This window comes from Morus notabilis, unplaced genomic scaffold, assembly GCF_000414095.1.
Source record: "Morus notabilis unplaced genomic scaffold, ASM41409v2 Scaffold403, whole genome shotgun sequence".
Taxonomy (NCBI): domain Eukaryota; kingdom Viridiplantae; phylum Streptophyta; class Magnoliopsida; order Rosales; family Moraceae; genus Morus; species Morus notabilis.
In genome coordinates, this window is record NW_010359824.1 from 400,704 (window position 1) to 417,163 (window position 16,460).

The window sequence follows — 16,460 nt, forward strand, 5'->3', positions numbered from 1 at the left end:
TGCCCACACACACGTCTTCGTGGATTCTAGGAATTGATGTGGAAGACATTGGTTTTCTAAACACAAAGATTGGAGCAAGGATTGTTCGTGGTCAAAGAACTCAAGTTCTCATCCGAGTCGGCTTCCAGGTATTTTTCCTGATTGAGTTCTTGATCTTTATAAGTTAATGAGATTAATTTATTCGTGCATAAATTAATATAATCTATAGAGTATCTCAAAAGTTTTATGAAAATTTTTGTTATATATGATCCGCCTCTTCCCCGCACCACCGCGCTTCCGTAGCCGGATTCGATTCGGCAACCAACAGTAACTTGTATCAAAACCCCATCGATGTATGTGCGCTTTCACTGTTTCAGGTGGATGCATCTCATGATTTCTACACTTCATACACGGACAACCAATACCCCTGAGTACATTTGCATAATTCTTTCCAACCTCAATAAAAGCACACAAACCATCTGAGTACTCATCAGACAACCGGTTCCTTAGATGTATTCAACTCCTTTCCATAGGCATCTCCACTACGAAGAATTATAAAGTTTTATCAAATTTTATGAAAATTAACACAAATTATTTTATAATAAGTATTTAACATTAATTTATTTTATTATTTTATTATTTATATAATCTTAATTAAAATTTTATCTAATTTTTTAATTATCACATAATTATCATTAAACAAATTTTATACAAATTTTAATCTAATTATCACATATTTCAGTTTCAATCCTAATTTAAAATTCACAATTCTAAATTCAAAACCACAAACTATATCTAAAATCTAAAACAAAATTATAAACCATAACAAAAATACCAAAATAAATTAACAAAATACCAAAATCAATAAATAAAATACAAAATATTAACTCACAAAATTCAAACTCACAAATAACGGGGGTTGGAGAACGGAAAGGCAGCAAGAAAAGAGGACGCAGGCGGCCGGAAAACGGTGAGTTTGGCCGGAAAAGTGGGAGGCGAGAGGGAGTTGAAAACTCTGCATTTTTTGACTTTTTTTTATCCGCAAATGAAAGATTTGAGGAGAGAATGATAATACTAAGCTATTTTCAGTGTTTTTAGACGGTTTTTGGAGATTTTGGACTGAGAGAACGAGAGAAAACCAAGAGCCTCACCAGGAAAAATGGCGGAAGGAGTTTTGCGATCGTGGTTATACAAGTCATTTTTTACGATGACATAAAAAACATTAAATAGTCGTCGCAATTAATGTTAAAATGACGACGTTCTTCTTCACCTCATTAATATTTCAGAGAATATTCTTGAGGAATATACCCTGGTTCCTTTTTTGCGACGACAATTTAACAGTATCGTCACTAATAATTTTGAGGAAACCGCCAAAGTTTCTGCCCTTTTTTGGGAAAAATTAAATCCCCAGTATTTGCGACGACACTTGTTGTCATAAAAAAACAGTCGTCCTTGATAGAATTTTCTAGAACCCTTTTTTCTGACGACAAGTGTCGTCGCAAAAAAGTCGTTCTGGAAAGAATTTTCTGGAACCATTTTTTGTGACGACATTTTGCATAGTCGTCGCAAAAAATAAAGAAATATCTGGAACCCATTCGCGGGAAACCGCCAAATTTCCCGCCTCTTTTTGGTCACATCGCCACCATGTATAACCATTACTATTTGCAACGACATGTCCTCGTAAAAAATGTACAAACTGACGCCAAATTTGTTAGCGCTAGATTGGTTTTGGTGCCAACGGGTATTAGTGACGACATGTCGTCGCGAATATTCCATTCCATTTTAGCGATGACATGTCGTCGCAATTACAGAAATTTTGTGCAACGACATGTATTGCAAATATTTAATGCGATGATAAGTCGTTCAAAAATTTTATTTTCTTTTAAACGATGATATGTCGTCGTTAATACTATAATTTTAGTAACGACAAGTGTCGTCGCTAATAACCCGTTGTGATAGATGAACATACTAGATGACTGAAATTGAGTCTGAATAATTTCATTGTGCCAAATTATATAATTTAACTTGCTAGATTATCGAATGTGAGTTTGAATGATTTTAAAATGTAGAGACGAAAATGTAATCTGCTGGATTACATAGATGAACTTAGAAGGTTACCGAATGATTTTAAATTGTTGATTACTTATAAAATACACGTGTTAGATTAATGTAGTTCAACACATGTTAGATTAATGTAGTTCAATCTGAATTTTTTAACATATTCTTTTCTTTTCTTATGCACAGATATAGCAGATAATGTTTTTGCTAATCACAACGGATGGGGGAATTAGAAGAACGAGTACGTTCTAAATAACGAGGATCTTGGTGCATGGTCATGCTACCTACATGAATTTATTGATATAGTTTACTAGGGTTTGAATTTGGAAAGGAAGATTGAAACATTGTAATCCATTACCAAGTGAATGATAGATCACCGAGATTAGAAATAGTGAACTTTGATCTTGTCATGTTCTTCCTGGAGCTCAAAAGAAAAGTATCGGATGCCACGAGTTTCCTTTTGTGCGTAACTATTGAGACGTAGGAGATTATCTCGTCGATGTCAAATTAAACGGTTCTACTACTATAGTGTTTTTCCTCATAAAAATTTGAATTTTAATTCAAACCATTTACTTTAAACTCATGAACTAAACAACCCACAACAAATTATGAGACAATCATATAACTGTTTTGTATCGAAATGAGATGGCACGATGGCAAATAACGTTGAGGATCTCAGCCAATATTATGGTTGTCAAGATCGAGCTTAGAAGGAAAAAGAAGACGATGAAAGAAATCATACCCAAGAAATTGTTCTTATCATGGACGAGACCGAGTGCTGCGATTTGTATATAAGTTTTCCAACAATTAAGAGCAAGAAGATTCTGAAAAGGCCAAAAAGCATGATAACAATCAAAAAGAAGTTTCGATATAGGGTTTATAAGTCCAGCCAATCGCGACTCTAGCCAGAGGCATGTTGCTATAAATTGAAATACAACACTACAAGAAATTACACTTTCAGCCATTAAACTTTCAATGACTAAAACTAGTTAGTCGCTAAATATATTTTTCACAATTATTTAGTCAAGAGGTATATTATTTTTGGAACTAAAATCACCGATGACCATTTTTTAGTTGCCGAAAGCTATATTTAGTGACTAAATGCGTTTTTAGTTGCAAAAACCTGTGGCGCCAAATATTAAAAATGGAGGGAAGACCAAATTTTTATGACTAAAATAACCTAGTCACTGAAAATAATATTTAGCGACCAAAAGTTGGTCACTACAGATTTAATGTTTTTTGCGACTAAACTATTAGTCATTGAACAACATAAAATCTTACAATTTCAGTGACTGAAGCACTTTTAGTCATTAAATCTATTTTTTAGTGACTAAAATTTAGTCTCAGAAAAAAAAAAGTAAAAAATTTTATTTTGGTATCAAAATTAATAAACAACTAAGATCTTTTTTAAACGAAATATAGTTTTTTATATAATCAATTAACCAACAAAGATAAATACCCATATATATATATAAGCTTAAAAAAATAAAGTAAAAGATGTTGCTCTAGTTATATAATATAAATAATCCAAAGGCTTTAATGTTAATAAATAGGATACAATTAAATTATTAAAACTTTATCTCTTTCTAAGTGGTTTTTTATTCTCTATGGAACCCTTAAATAGTTATATTTTTAAAACAAGAAATAAAGAGGTTATCAAAGAATGATCATCTCACAAAATAGGTCTTTTATAGATAGCACTCCTAAAATAATATTAAGATTAAAAGTTTAACACACACAGTTATTACCTGACATTTTATCCTCTTCTTTACACACTCTCTAGCTAACACCATTTACAATTATTATCTAACTTTTTATTTTTTTTCTTTCTTTTTTTCTCTCTGTTTTTTTTAGCAAGGTTAGGTTCATATTAACCCAACCACTTAACAAGCCCACTCACCAAAAAATACAACGAAATAACCCAACTCATTATCCCCTAAGTCATAACTAACCTCTATAACTGACTCATATATATATATATATTCATTTATATATATATATATATATATTTTTTTTTAAGTCACCCTAATGTTGACCCACATCCGTCCACATTTGTAAATATTTATTTTTTGAAGTCAAATTAGTAAATATTTTCTCTAGAGATTGTCCCTAATGTGATTTATCAAATGTTACTTTTAGACAAGTTTAATAAGCACATGAGATAAAATCAGCAGTAAAGAAGTAAGTAATTGATTGAGATGTGGGTAATATAATGAAAAAGAAGAGATTTTCATGGTTTTCCGCTGATTCTGTGGCAAGAAATTATTATTATAATATTTTTTTAGTAAAGCAAATTATTATAGTTTTAAGGAAGAGGTTGAGATACACAAAAAAGAAAAAAAAAAAAAAAAGAGGAATAAAAGAATAAAAAAAAGTTTGGATAAGTAGGAATTAGTTGGAACCTTTTGAATAATTATTAATTCTAAATTTAATTACGATTTTATATATATACCCACATTATATACATACTATGGTGACAAAGATATAATGGAGTCCATACCTGCTCATCCGATTTCCTCCAATGTAAGCAGTGACAAACTAGTGGACCAAGTGATAAGCAACTACATAAAAAGAAGGTATAAGGAACCGGAAAAACCATTTATACTATACGATATTATATAGGACATGAAGGACCAATGCGTTTAGTGTTGGAGTCATAAATTTTAGTCAGTAAAGACTAATAACTAAATCAAAAATTTTATGAAGGCTGTAAAAAAATTTTTTTTTTTTTTTTGTTTTTAATGGGACGTATGTGTATATATTACCTAATATATTACGTATCCTTGTATATATAATTTAAAATTTTAAGTGGGATTTAAGCCCCCAGCAATACTTGGCTATGTGTATGAAACCGGCATCAACCTAAGCTACAAAAAGGCATGGAGGGACAAATGACTCTTATGAAGAACTTGGATGAAGAATCCGAACACACACATAACCACTTTTCTTGAGATTTGCTCTGGAGAAATAAAATAGTAAAATGCTCAAATTCAACTTAGAATAAGTTTGATTCATGGCTCATGTGCTCTTGAACTTGAATAAAATAATTCGTTAACCAACATGGAAACCAGACCTTGTTCATCAATTGGACCTCGCAATGATTAGAGACCTCGCAATGATTAGAATCACATGATGTAAACCTTTTCTTTTGTTAGAATTGTTGGTTTTACAATTTTTCTTCAGTTTTTAAAGGAATTTCCTTTTTTTTTTCTTTCCATTCTGATCTTCTTTTCTTTTCTTTTGTGGAGGCTTGACAGATCAATTCATAATGTAGAGAGTGAAAGCTTGTAACCAAGAAGTAACAGTATTTACAAGAAAAGAGTATCAAAACTTAATCAAAGCCACCAAAATAAGTATGGAGATTCTTTGACGCATGATGTATCGGTAGGTTAAGTTTTCTAATAGTTAATTTGTGAATTTTTTTACTTTTACGTGATTTTATGTAGATATGAAAGCTTGTAATTAAGAAGTAATAGTATTTACAAGAAAAGAGTATCAAAACTTAATCAAAGCTACCAAAATAAGTAGGGAAATTTTCTAGTACACCTAACGTACTGACAAGCTAAGTTTTTTTAATAATTAAATCTGTGTTTTTGTTCAATTTTTATGTGATTTTATACAGATCTAAAAGCTTGTAATCAAGAAGTAATAGTATTTACAAAAAAAAGAGTATCAAAACTTAATTAAAGCCACCAAACTAATGAGGAAAATTCTCTGATACGCTTGATATATTAGTAAATTAAATTTTTTAATAGTTAAATCTATTTTAATTTTACCGCAATTTTATTGGGATTTAACGAATAAAAAATTTAACATATTAATAAATTAATGTGCCGAAAAAGATCTAAAAAAGTAACGGTTCTTCGGGCAAAAAATCAATATATTTACTGTGGTTGACAAAGTCCTCACAAACTTGACGCGTTGTCGTTGGAATAGAGATGTACGAGGTCTTCAGATGCCCTGATAAAAAAAAAAAAAAAAACAAAAAACAAAACAAAAAAAGAATAGAAAAGTGAAAAAAAAAAATCTTCGATGCCAATGTCAACGGGCTACAAAAAGTATTAAACACCAGATTAATGCGAACCATAATTCTCTTAAGCCAAAAATGCCAAATGGACAGAGTCGCAATAAAATTGAAATTCTTAAGCCAAACATTTGTTTATTCATCTTACTAATACGTTTTCTTTTTTTTTTTTTAAATTGAAAATTCTATTGAGCCAAACATTTGTTTATTCATCTTACTAATGCGTTTTTTTTTTTTTTTTAAATTGAAAATTCTACAATAGAATAGTGTATGAAAAATAGATAATACTCGGTTACCCTTAGATCTATTTTAAACTTTATATTAGTTTTGTATTGTTTTTTTTTTTTTTGTCTTGACGCAATTTTGAGTAAATTTAACATTAGACAGAATACTCCAATGTAAAAACTTTTCTTTTTTTATCTATTTTTAAAAAAAAAAAATTTTAATACATTTAACGTATCTGTATATTAAATTTTTTAACTATTAAATCTATATATTTTTTAATTTTTATGTAATTCTATATAAATTTAACGAATAAAAAATTTAACTTATAATATATTAACTTATCAGAGAGGATCATTTTTTTAATTAATTGAAGACCCATTACAACAACTAAACAGAAACCGTGTAAGGAAAGATTAAAAAAAAAATAAAAAAATAAAAAAAAAAGTAAAAAACGGATAGGACAGGACCAGTTCCAATTCCAAGTACCAACAGAAAATTCCAAAAACCTCACAATTTCTGAGCTGTTTGGCTCTTCTCATCACAACCATAATAACCGTAAAACCTCCCACAAATCCCGTATTGGCTAATAATGCCTCCTCAGCAAAAACAAACAAAGGAAAAAAAAAAGACAAAAACAAAAGAAAAAGAAAAAGCACGTGTCAACTAACAAGGTCCGTGGCTTACACATCAGTCAGAGCGCGTGGGCAAGCTGAGTCCACACGGGCAAGGAAAACAAACCAACAACATGCGTGTTTAAAACCGTCTTTTAAAACAGTTTTTACGTATTATAAATAAAAAGTAAAAATAAAAATAAAATTACGTTTATTTAGTAAATATTTTAAAAATAAAAATAAAAATAGTAAAAATAATTTTTATGAAGAAATTAAAGAACAGTTAAAAATTGTTTTTACTTTTCTATTTTTTCCGGTTTTTGTTTCGTCACGAATTTCTAGAAAACGACCGATCCATGACGAATTCCGAGGACGGAGGGAAGCAGCAGAGCCACGTAGGATCTGCGCCGACGGCCCCACCGACGGCTGACCTGGAGAATCCGACGACGGAGGAGACGGCCAGTATCGGAGTGGCTGGGATCCTACGGCGGTGGAAGAGGGAGGACCTACTGAGAAGAGGATCGTTGGCTTTGAGAGGATTGGCTTTTCTTTTCTCTCTCCTTTCTTTCATAATCATGGCCAGTAACAAACACGGCGATTGGAAGAACTTCGATCGATACGAGGAATTCAGGTTAATTTTTTTTCTTTTTCTTTTCGTGTTTTAATATTTGATATTTGTTATTTTTATTGTAAGTTATATATTGGGAGGAATAAATTTGGAAATAATTTATAATTGTAGATATGTGTTGGCAATAGCGACTCTGTCGACGTTGTACAGCGGAGGACAATGTTTGCTAAAAGTCCACGAACTTTCTACCGGGAAATACCTGTTCCAGCGTTCGACGTCGGCTTTGTTCGACTTCTGTGGTGATCAGGTTCGTTTTGCGTTTCCGGTTCTCTCTCCTACGGTTATTTTTTTTTTCCATAATAAAAATGTTCCTTGAGATTTTCGTTTTACTATGGCTAAGTCGAATCATGTATGTTTCTATCTTTGATTGTGGTTGGAGTTCCAATTATCTTACAATCAAAATTATTCAGAATATGTTTTAATTGTCATTTTATTTGTTTATTTATTAAAATGTTAATAAACATGTGCACAGTAGAACTTGCAGTTCTATCTAGGATAAGATCAAAAGAATATGGTAGAAGGTCTAATGATTATGTGTACACATGCTAGTGGCCCACTCCAAGCTTATGAGCTGAAAAAGAAGCTGCCCTTTTCTCTTTCTTTTCTTTTCTTTGGTTGGTCGGTTGGTTGGTTTATTTATTTATTTTTTGTCCTCTTTCCATCAATTGCAAGGAGAGTTTTAAGATAAAATACGAAAAAGAACTCTATTTTTATAATCGAGCTTTTAAGCATTACATTTTGATTAAATCTTTTTTTTTTTATAATATGATATGATTTCGGATGATTTGAAGGTTAAAAAGTGTCTCATTGATAAAGTACTTTTTAAGTGCTGTAGATTTTTTTTCAATTACAAATATCATACCACAAATATATGTGAGACATAAATACCATAATATAAGATAGATATCATTCCAGAACTTATAATTCTATATAGGAACAGGTGAAAATGGTTGTTTTAAAGCTTTATTTTTATTTTTATAAATGACTAAAGTTTTGTAAAATTAGGGAAATGACTGTTTATGGTTTATCTTTGATTGATTTAATGGTGTATGATTTGATGGTTTATTACTAATTGATTAATTTCAATCAATGATGGATCAATATTAATTAGTGATTGGCCAATCTCAATCCATAGTTACTGATTTATCATTGATAAACCTTGTTATACGAGTGATTGACTACTTAAAAAAGGGTCATTTATCTTAAAATAATAATAAAAAAAAAAAGATTCGGTCATTTATCTGGAGAAAAGAACTCGGCCATTAATTAAAAAGGTGTGGCTAAAATGACCATCATATATATATATATATATATATATATATATATGCGTAGATATATATATATGTATATAAAACATAAACAAGCACACGGTTATGCGATACTCGGCAATTGCGTGTCTTTTCTCAATAAGCTTCCACTTTGTAGTTTAGTTAAGTCAAGTCTATTATGCAATATTCACCACTTTGTAACATTCAATTATCTAATTCAGCGTCAAATTATGGAAAAAGAAACACGAAACAACAAAGAAATTTTAGTTGATTCCACTAGTTCCAACTTTACTTTGTTCGTAAGTAAACGTGTAGTTTGAAGTTGACAAAACCGGTTGTTGGCAGATTGCAGCATACCTCTTGATATCGTCAGCATCATCGGCTGTTCCAATGATAAATAGAATGAGAGAATCACAAGACAACATATTCACTGATTCCTTAGCCTCGGCAATTACCATGTCATTCCTAGCTTTCTTCACACTTGCTTTGTCAGCTGTCGTTTCAGGATACAAGTTATCAAATCAATCTTAAATCTGTTCAACTTGAACCATTCTTTCGTTTTGTTTCATTTGTCACATTATACGTACCAAACTGTTTTAGATTCATCTATTGTATAAAAAGGGGTTAAGGTTATATATTCAAAACACGGTTTTTTATTTTTATTTTTATTTTTTTGTCTATTATTTTTCCTGATTTGGATTGTAATCAGTTTCTTAAGCATGAGCCATCTGTGCATTAACGAGTTTCGCTTATGCTCTACAGATTCCAATAAGAGATGTACAGATTGTTGTTATGAAAGAGCAGAATGTTTATGGCTTTTTGCCTTGTTAATGCAAGTTAAATTGTGCTGGTTCGACTGTACCATGGTTTATTATATGGAAAGTTTAGACATGCGATGTTATATTTTGTTTTTGTTTTTGTTTTTTTTTGAAGGGTTGTTTCTTTAGAAATTTTGATTCTTGTGACTGTTCACTATTAGTCATTTATTGAAGCATCATTCAGGTCATTATCAATTTCGGTACCGAGTATAGGCCCCAATCGTATTTTAACCTCCTAAACTTCAAGTTGTAGTATTTTTTTCGTCTTAACTATTTGACTCTACCATTAGTAGCCTATAGTTTTGCATGAGGGCTAGAAATTGGATGGAATAGAACACAGGTTCGCCGAGTGTATAGTTTTTGAATTAGTGAGTGTAGTTCTCGTTTTGTCTCTATCTCGATCGTTCCCTAATTTTTGTTTTTGGGTGTTTGCGATGGCTGTGATTAGTACCACAAACAAGGGTGGCGGGGACATCGTGGGGTCATCGAATCATACTGGCTATAATCAACAACCGACAGTCAACGCCCTTACAGTCGCACATGTATGGTCCATAACATATTGGCTCTTAGTGTTAATACTTTGATTTTTGAAGTTGAGAAATCTAATACTTTATTCTGTGAAATTGGAAGGACATCATCAAGAATGAGTACAACATGTGAACTTTGCTATCAGTTTAAGCCTTTTTCTTTTTTTGGTGACTCTATGTTCTCCTTTGTTTCACAAGAAAAACTCAATTGTTCAAAAACTTCTAATTTAGTCTACTATGATCTAAAACGAATAAAAAAAAAATGTAACAGGCTACGTGTGCAAACCCTAAAACATTCTAATACAACTGCCTACGTAACTATACATTGGAACTTGTAAATATTTCTAATTGATGTATCCTAAGTTGGTCCAACGAGTTAGAAGTAATTCTAAGCTAGAAACGAATCAAAAAATGTCCCATCCTTCTGCTCCTTTTTTCTTTCTTCCTTGGTCTTAAAGAACAAGCCCTCGGGCTCAGATTGTTGAACTTGAACATACATCCCGGCCGGTTTTACAAACCCCGAAAATCCAAGACTCCCCTGACCCTGCAGCATTTGCAGGGTGTAGGGTGGCTGAGCCACTGAGTTTGGCAACCTTGTGTTCAAAACGGAGCTCGAATAAGTTGATTGGTTAGAGTGATTGGCCAAAGGCATGGGCCTAAGGGGCATCGTTACGGTTTCGTTGGTGGTGTTATTAGGTGTGGGCCTGCTCACGGCGTAGCTGCTGCCGCCTCGGGCTGCGGGAACATCATGGTTGTGTTTTCCTTCATACGTGGTTATCACAGCCCTTGTGTCGTGCGATGCTCGCTCCACGTGTTTTCTTACTGGACATCCCACCGATGTACACTTATAATAGCTCCTACAAAATGGACCAACAAAATTAAGTTTGACAATAATGCTAATATCACTCACTATATACATAGTAATTCATCACTAAGGCAATAACTTTTTTTTTTTTTTTTTTTTTTTTGAAAAAAAAAGAGAGAAAAGTAGCTGCTTAAACTAAAAATTTCAACCCAAATAGCGTGTCTTCCTAATGTTTTTTCAAAACAATGTTATTCTATAAAGTCGCTTTATAGACACCTTAATAAAGTTACCGACCAACAAAGAGAAACATTATTGACGTGGTCATAAATAGTAAGTTGTATAGGACTGAAGTCATTGCTTAAGCAAGTATACCTTGGATTTGGATTTCCCTTGACTACTTTCTGTCCGTACTTCCTCCATCTATACCCATCATCCAGAATATCAATTTCACTCGTCGTCTGCACCACAACTCTAGGTTCTTTCACAGTCCTATTCCCAGAAGCTGAAAACACGTCATTTTCATGTTCTCCTTTCCTGCAGCAAAGACAATTCACAAAGCCAAATTAGACTCATTTTCCCAATTCATCTTTAAAAATAAAAAAAAAAACAAAAAAACAAACAAACACAAATTTCTTTTTAACCAAATTAAACCACTTTGTCAATTTATATATGTAACCCTATCCACAGTGTGGGTTTCTAAATGAGTAAAGCTAGGCAACATTATATATAAGCCCAAGCTTCACATAAAAGTAGGCGTGGATCCGCCACTTAGGTGTGGCTCAACCCCTTTTACATGCCGAGCTAGGCTTGCGGAGCCCCTCAACATTTGTGTTTCTAGAGAGTTAGGTTCAAATAAACATTATCATATTTGAAAGAACATCACTATTCAACCCGGATGAGATTCTCTCACAAAAATAGGGTGCGTCCTGCCTTTGTGAGAGAACCCTGACTCGACACTACAGGTAAGGGTACTATTTTCTATTTTAAAACATGTCTACTTATGTTATAAAAAAATCCCATTAAAACCACATGAAAGATCTTTTTATAAGTCTTTCTTGAGCTTACCATCTTTTGGCTTCGGGTTCATTGTCATCGAAATCTCCTCCGGAGTTAAAGGTAGGCGAATTTCGATTGAAACCTACCTCTCCAATGGAGTCCGAAGAATCCTCATGCACCACGTTGGACATGGTGTGTCCTGAGTGATCAGAATTAACTCCTGAATTTGTGTGGGAACAAGTTTGAACCCCATTTGATCTTCTAGTGGACTGAGGCTTAGGATGGTTGTGACTTCCTTTGTACACAATTTCAGTGATCTGGCCATCTAAAGACCTCTCAACTTTCTTCTTCATTGGGCAATTAGGATTTGTACACTTGTAATAGCTACGTGGATTTTCACTTCCTTTCACTTGTTTTTGTCCGTACTTCCTCCAATTGTACCCGTCATCTGATTTTTGCTCCCTCACGTATTGACCATACTGGGGTTCTGAAGAAACGACACTATTCTGATGTGTTGGGTATTCTGTCTTCACTTCTGATTTCTGTATTGAGAAACTAGTGTTTTGGTTTTTGGTTTTGTCGTTGAAATCCCATGCTTGTTGTTGCCTCTCCATTGATTGTTCCTGCTGGGATAAGAAAAATAATGTTTAGTCTCATAAATAAATAACATGAATTTGTTAAAACTTTGTTAATTCTGTAAAATTGAATTACCGTTTTGTCCTAACCTTTTTTACTTTAAAAATTTGTATTTTTAATTTCAAAATATGTCCTAAAACTAAACATCTCAACTAGGACATGACGAAAAATTTGCACATGGGGTACAAGAATTGTTGTCTTGGTCTATCAATGTTTCAATTTATGATGTACTCAGTATCAAAATAAAGAAATGAATAAATAAATTATGCGGTTTAGTGAAAAGGCCATGCATAAGAGCTATTTAGGCCTCCTTGTAAAATATAGCTTAAAAAGTCTTGGTCTTCTCTCAGAAAATATCCAAAAGAATTAAAAATAAGGAAGTAAGAAACAAAAGAAAGAAAAAACAAGAAATGACGAAAAAACAAAACCCAAAAATTGTATGCCAAGACTTGGGAAGGAACTACAACAAAAACCATACCACCGAAACCGTGTTTGAAGAGGCTTGGAAGTTAAACGACGATGTTGTTGAAGCAGAGCCAGTTTGGGGTTGGAATGAGAAATCAGAGAAGAAATTATCTTCCTCCTCAATTTCTTTCTTGTTGTCGTTGGAATTACTCCGCCAGTCAAAGGTTTGACTAGCAAAAGCCCCGGTTGTTGGAGACGGAAGAGCCTGAATTACAAGAACAAACAGGACAAAGTAAGAAAGACCGCAAACGACCCAACAAAGCTAAACATAACAAGTAATGAGAATTTACGAGTAGCTCTCTGTTTTAAGCCGTTATACATGATTTTGACCAATTTAATGTTCAGAAACATAAACTGTCGATAAAAAAGCATGTAAAAACTTACATTAGAAACTGAGAGGAAAATAGGAGAGTTCAAGAAGTCAGTTGGGCTGAAAGGAGTTGTGTTGGCCAAGTATGAAGAAGGAGATAAAGGAGAAGGAGAAAGAGGAAATGAAGGAGGTTGAAGAGACTTGAACCTTGGAATTTCGATTCCATTTTGGTCCGAGAATCCCCAGCTTAAGCTAGTATTGTTGTTGTTGTTTCCTTGGTCAATATTGCCCATGTTTATGTTTATGTTGTTGGAGAGGAGGTTAGTGAAAGAAAAAGTCATGAGAAAGTTTTTTGGTTTTTGCTTTATGTGGATGAGAGAGTTTGGGGTTGTGGTAAGAATATATATATAGAGAAGTGTTCAAAGTTTTATATATTATATTATATGTATATAAAATATATATATATATATAAAGCCCACTGAGGAAGGCAAACGGAGGAAAATGAAAGGAACTGTATGTAGTAATGCATTTTGGGACTTACATTGATTCAAACTTCTTCTGAGAAGCATAAAAGCTTTTTCTTTGACCGTGGAAAACTATTTGGTCAAAGGTTGTGGGTTTGACTTGACTGGCCACGCCTTCACCCAAGTGGCGGCTCAAGCCCAGGTGGAGGGCCTAAAGAGCACATCATCGTATTATGCCACGTGGCTGTGGACGCAGCCATGACCATTTACAGCCGCTGATATAGGCGGGACCACTTTGTTGGGGGCTGTTATCCAACGGTTCTAACTTCTTAGGCATCATGATATCAAAGAAAATAATGAACCTTTTGCGTTTGAATCTTTCGACAATCTTAGGGAAATAGAGTTTTATCAACGAGAGAGGGAGAGAAGGAAATATAGGTCATTTTTGTTGGAGTCCAAATATTTATAGAAAATTGGAGGCAAAAGGAAATAGAGGTCTTTTTTTTTTTATTTAGTCTGAATAACTTCAGTAATGATTTACAGAAAATAATGGTGTTCATGGATTGGAATAAATAAATTAGGAGTTAATTTGTAATTTAATCCACAACTATCGAATTGATAAAATCTCGTATTCAATCTAAAACTTTTTACACTCTAATCTAAAACCGTTAAGCTAATTGGATTTATGGATTCCACGAATTAGCACATTTAAAGTTAATAAGTATATAAAACACCCACACAAAATAAAACACAAAATGAAGTCTTTATCATTTATCAATATTACTTTAAAGTTCAAAGTTTGCAGTATTCATAACCTAAATAAACATAGCATAACATTTAGTAGCTCAACAAATTCTAAATTGTTACAACCTAATTAACAATGACAAATTAGATTTAGTAAAACTCAAAATGAAATCTTCATTGCTCATAAGTTAAAACTTAATTTAACAAAAATCAGAACTTCCACTAAATTTGAATAATCAACAAAATAACCCATATATATATGCAATTTTTTTTTTTTTTGAAAATAAAACTTAACTTAAAAATATTACATATATAATATGTTTCGAATTTACGGATTTTGTATATTGAGAAATTCTAAATCGGCAGGTAAATCTAAAACATTTAAATTGATTTCGTGAATACTCCTAATGAAAAATTGGCCTCAAATTAATGGGCCTGGTTTGTTTTTATAGAAATAATTTACGGCATTAATAAGTAAATGTGTCTCATTCTTTCATTAAAAAATAAAACGTATCTAATTTCAACCAAAAGAAAACAAAGAAGATTCAAAGCTAACTGAAGACCAAACTCAAAGCATCAAGTTATTTTTAAAGCTGAAAAAACATTACTAGCCTATGTATCAGTTGAATTGAAGACGTGCAGTTTTGAGAAAATGAAGAGAGATGTCATTGGATTAACAAAATCATTGACAAGGTCTTGGATTATTTTAAAGCGCCAAAATAACGGCACTTTTTGGTCGTAGATTACTATTTTCCTTCCTGACCCGAAAAAAAAAAAAAAAAAAAAAAAAAAAAAAAAAAAAAAAAATTTTTACCAACTTTCTATAGGGGCAAAATAAAATAAAATAAATAACAAGAAGGTTAATGGAAAGTTCATACTAATGGTAATTATGACTAAAAAAAATCATATTTGCAATTCTTATTAAAAATAATAGTAGTAAAATCATACTAAATTGTCAAAATTAAAAGTTTGAAAAAAAATAGTTATTTCTCCATCTCTCTAAATTGTCAATATTAAAAGTTTGAAAAAATAAATAGTTATTTCTCCATCTCTCTAAATTGTCGATTGTTATTTACATTAATAACAAATATATGTCTCCTTCTTTCCATCAAAAAGAAAAAGTGTCGAATCTCAACCAAAAGAAGACAAAAATGTTTCAGAGTAACTAAAGACTAAACTCAAAGCATCTCTTTTTTTTTTTTTTTTTTTAATTAGGAGAGAACATTTTCAGCCTATTCATCAATTGAATGAAAGACGTCCAGTTTTGACAAAATGAAAAGAGGTATCATTAATTAACAAAATCATTGACAAGGTCTTGGATTGTTTTATGGATCAGCATAACGTTGTAGCAGATTACTATTGTTCTTCTGGACTACAAAGAAAATTCAACTTTCCATAGGGTCAAAAGTTAAAAACAAGAAGGTTGATGTAAAGTTCAAGTTCATACTAAGTAGAAATTATGATTAAAAAAATCATATTAGAAACTTCTTAAGAGTAACCATAATAAAAAGGCAATGGAGATAAATACTCCATAAAATATATAGATAGGTTTGGATTTTTACTGATTAATATTTTTTTTAATCAAAGGTACTAATAAAAATTAAGACTCATGAATTCAACAATTTTCTCCCATATAAATGAAAAATCATTAAATTCGCTCCCTGTTTCTTTTGTCTTCTAGCATATGACAGAATGAAATTAGTTTCCATGCATTTTTTAACCAATGCACTCGTCCAAGGTTCCATGGTGTAGTGGTTAGCACTCTGGACTTTGAATCCAGCGACCTGGGTTCGACTCCCGGTGGGACCTTTCGACCCGATTGATTTTGTTTACATGTTCAACTTCAAGCAAAACTACTTGCATAGTTTTTAGTTGAATGCCATGCCACTTAGCACTTGTCAG

The 16,460-nt window shown here is 32.2% G+C and overlaps 2 protein-coding genes and 1 non-coding gene across 5 annotated transcripts; 2 read left to right on the plus strand and 1 right to left on the minus strand.

Annotated features, from left to right (window-relative positions):
• The first annotated feature begins 7,242 nt into the window (after positions 1–7,242).
• Positions 7,243–10,161, plus strand: LOC21397159 (CASP-like protein 4B1). Of its 2 annotated transcripts, none has more exons than XM_024163773.1 (3): positions 7,243–7,528; positions 7,637–7,772; positions 10,060–10,161. In XM_024163773.1, exons 1-3 carry the CDS (start codon positions 7,254–7,256, stop codon positions 10,114–10,116), a joined length of 468 nt encoding a protein of 155 aa, XP_024019541.1. In that variant the 5' UTR covers positions 7,243–7,253; the 3' UTR covers positions 10,117–10,161. The 2 variants fall into 2 exon arrangements, with proteins under 2 accessions (XP_024019541.1, XP_010093566.1); XM_010095264.2 differs by lacking the exon at positions 10,060–10,161 and adding an exon at positions 9,139–9,620.
• A 43-nt stretch (positions 10,162–10,204) lies between these two features.
• Positions 10,205–13,723, minus strand: LOC21397160 (probable WRKY transcription factor 33). Of its 2 annotated transcripts, none has more exons than XM_010095265.2 (5): positions 13,425–13,723; positions 13,054–13,245; positions 12,009–12,562; positions 11,316–11,477; positions 10,205–10,995 (listed from the first exon to the last, which is right to left on the minus strand). In XM_010095265.2, exons 1-5 carry the CDS (start codon positions 13,689–13,691, stop codon positions 10,527–10,529), a joined length of 1,644 nt encoding a protein of 547 aa, XP_010093567.2. In that variant the 5' UTR covers positions 13,692–13,723; the 3' UTR covers positions 10,205–10,526. The 2 variants fall into 2 exon arrangements, with proteins under 2 accessions (XP_010093567.2, XP_024019540.1); XM_024163772.1 differs by having other exon boundaries at positions 12,009–12,565.
• Positions 13,724–16,295: 2,572 nt separating this feature from the next.
• On the plus strand, positions 16,296–16,367 carry TRNAQ-UUG. The gene has a single exon. It is a non-coding gene; the product is annotated as a tRNA-Gln (tRNA).
• The last annotated feature ends 93 nt before the right edge of the window (positions 16,368–16,460 follow it).

Coding starts and splice junctions, on each gene's coding strand:
- LOC21397159 (XM_010095264.2), top strand. CDS start 7,254: ATGACGAATTCCGAGGACGGAGGGAAGCAGCAGAGCCACGTAGGATCT. Junction 7,529..7,636: donor GATCGATACGAGGAATTCAG/GTTAATTTTTTT, acceptor TTATAATTGTAG/ATATGTGTTGGCAATAGCGA. Junction 7,773..9,138: donor TCGACTTCTGTGGTGATCAG/GTTCGTTTTGCG, acceptor GGTTGTTGGCAG/ATTGCAGCATACCTCTTGAT.
- LOC21397160 (XM_024163772.1), bottom strand. CDS start 13,691: ATGACTTTTTCTTTCACTAACCTCCTCTCCAACAACATAAACATAAAC. Junction 13,246..13,424: donor TTTTCCTCTCAGTTTCTAAT/GTAAGTTTTTAC, acceptor CTTGTAATTCAG/GCTCTTCCGTCTCCAACAAC. Junction 10,996..11,315: donor AAGGGAAATCCAAATCCAAG/GTATACTTGCTT, acceptor TCCATTTTGTAG/GAGCTATTATAAGTGTACAT.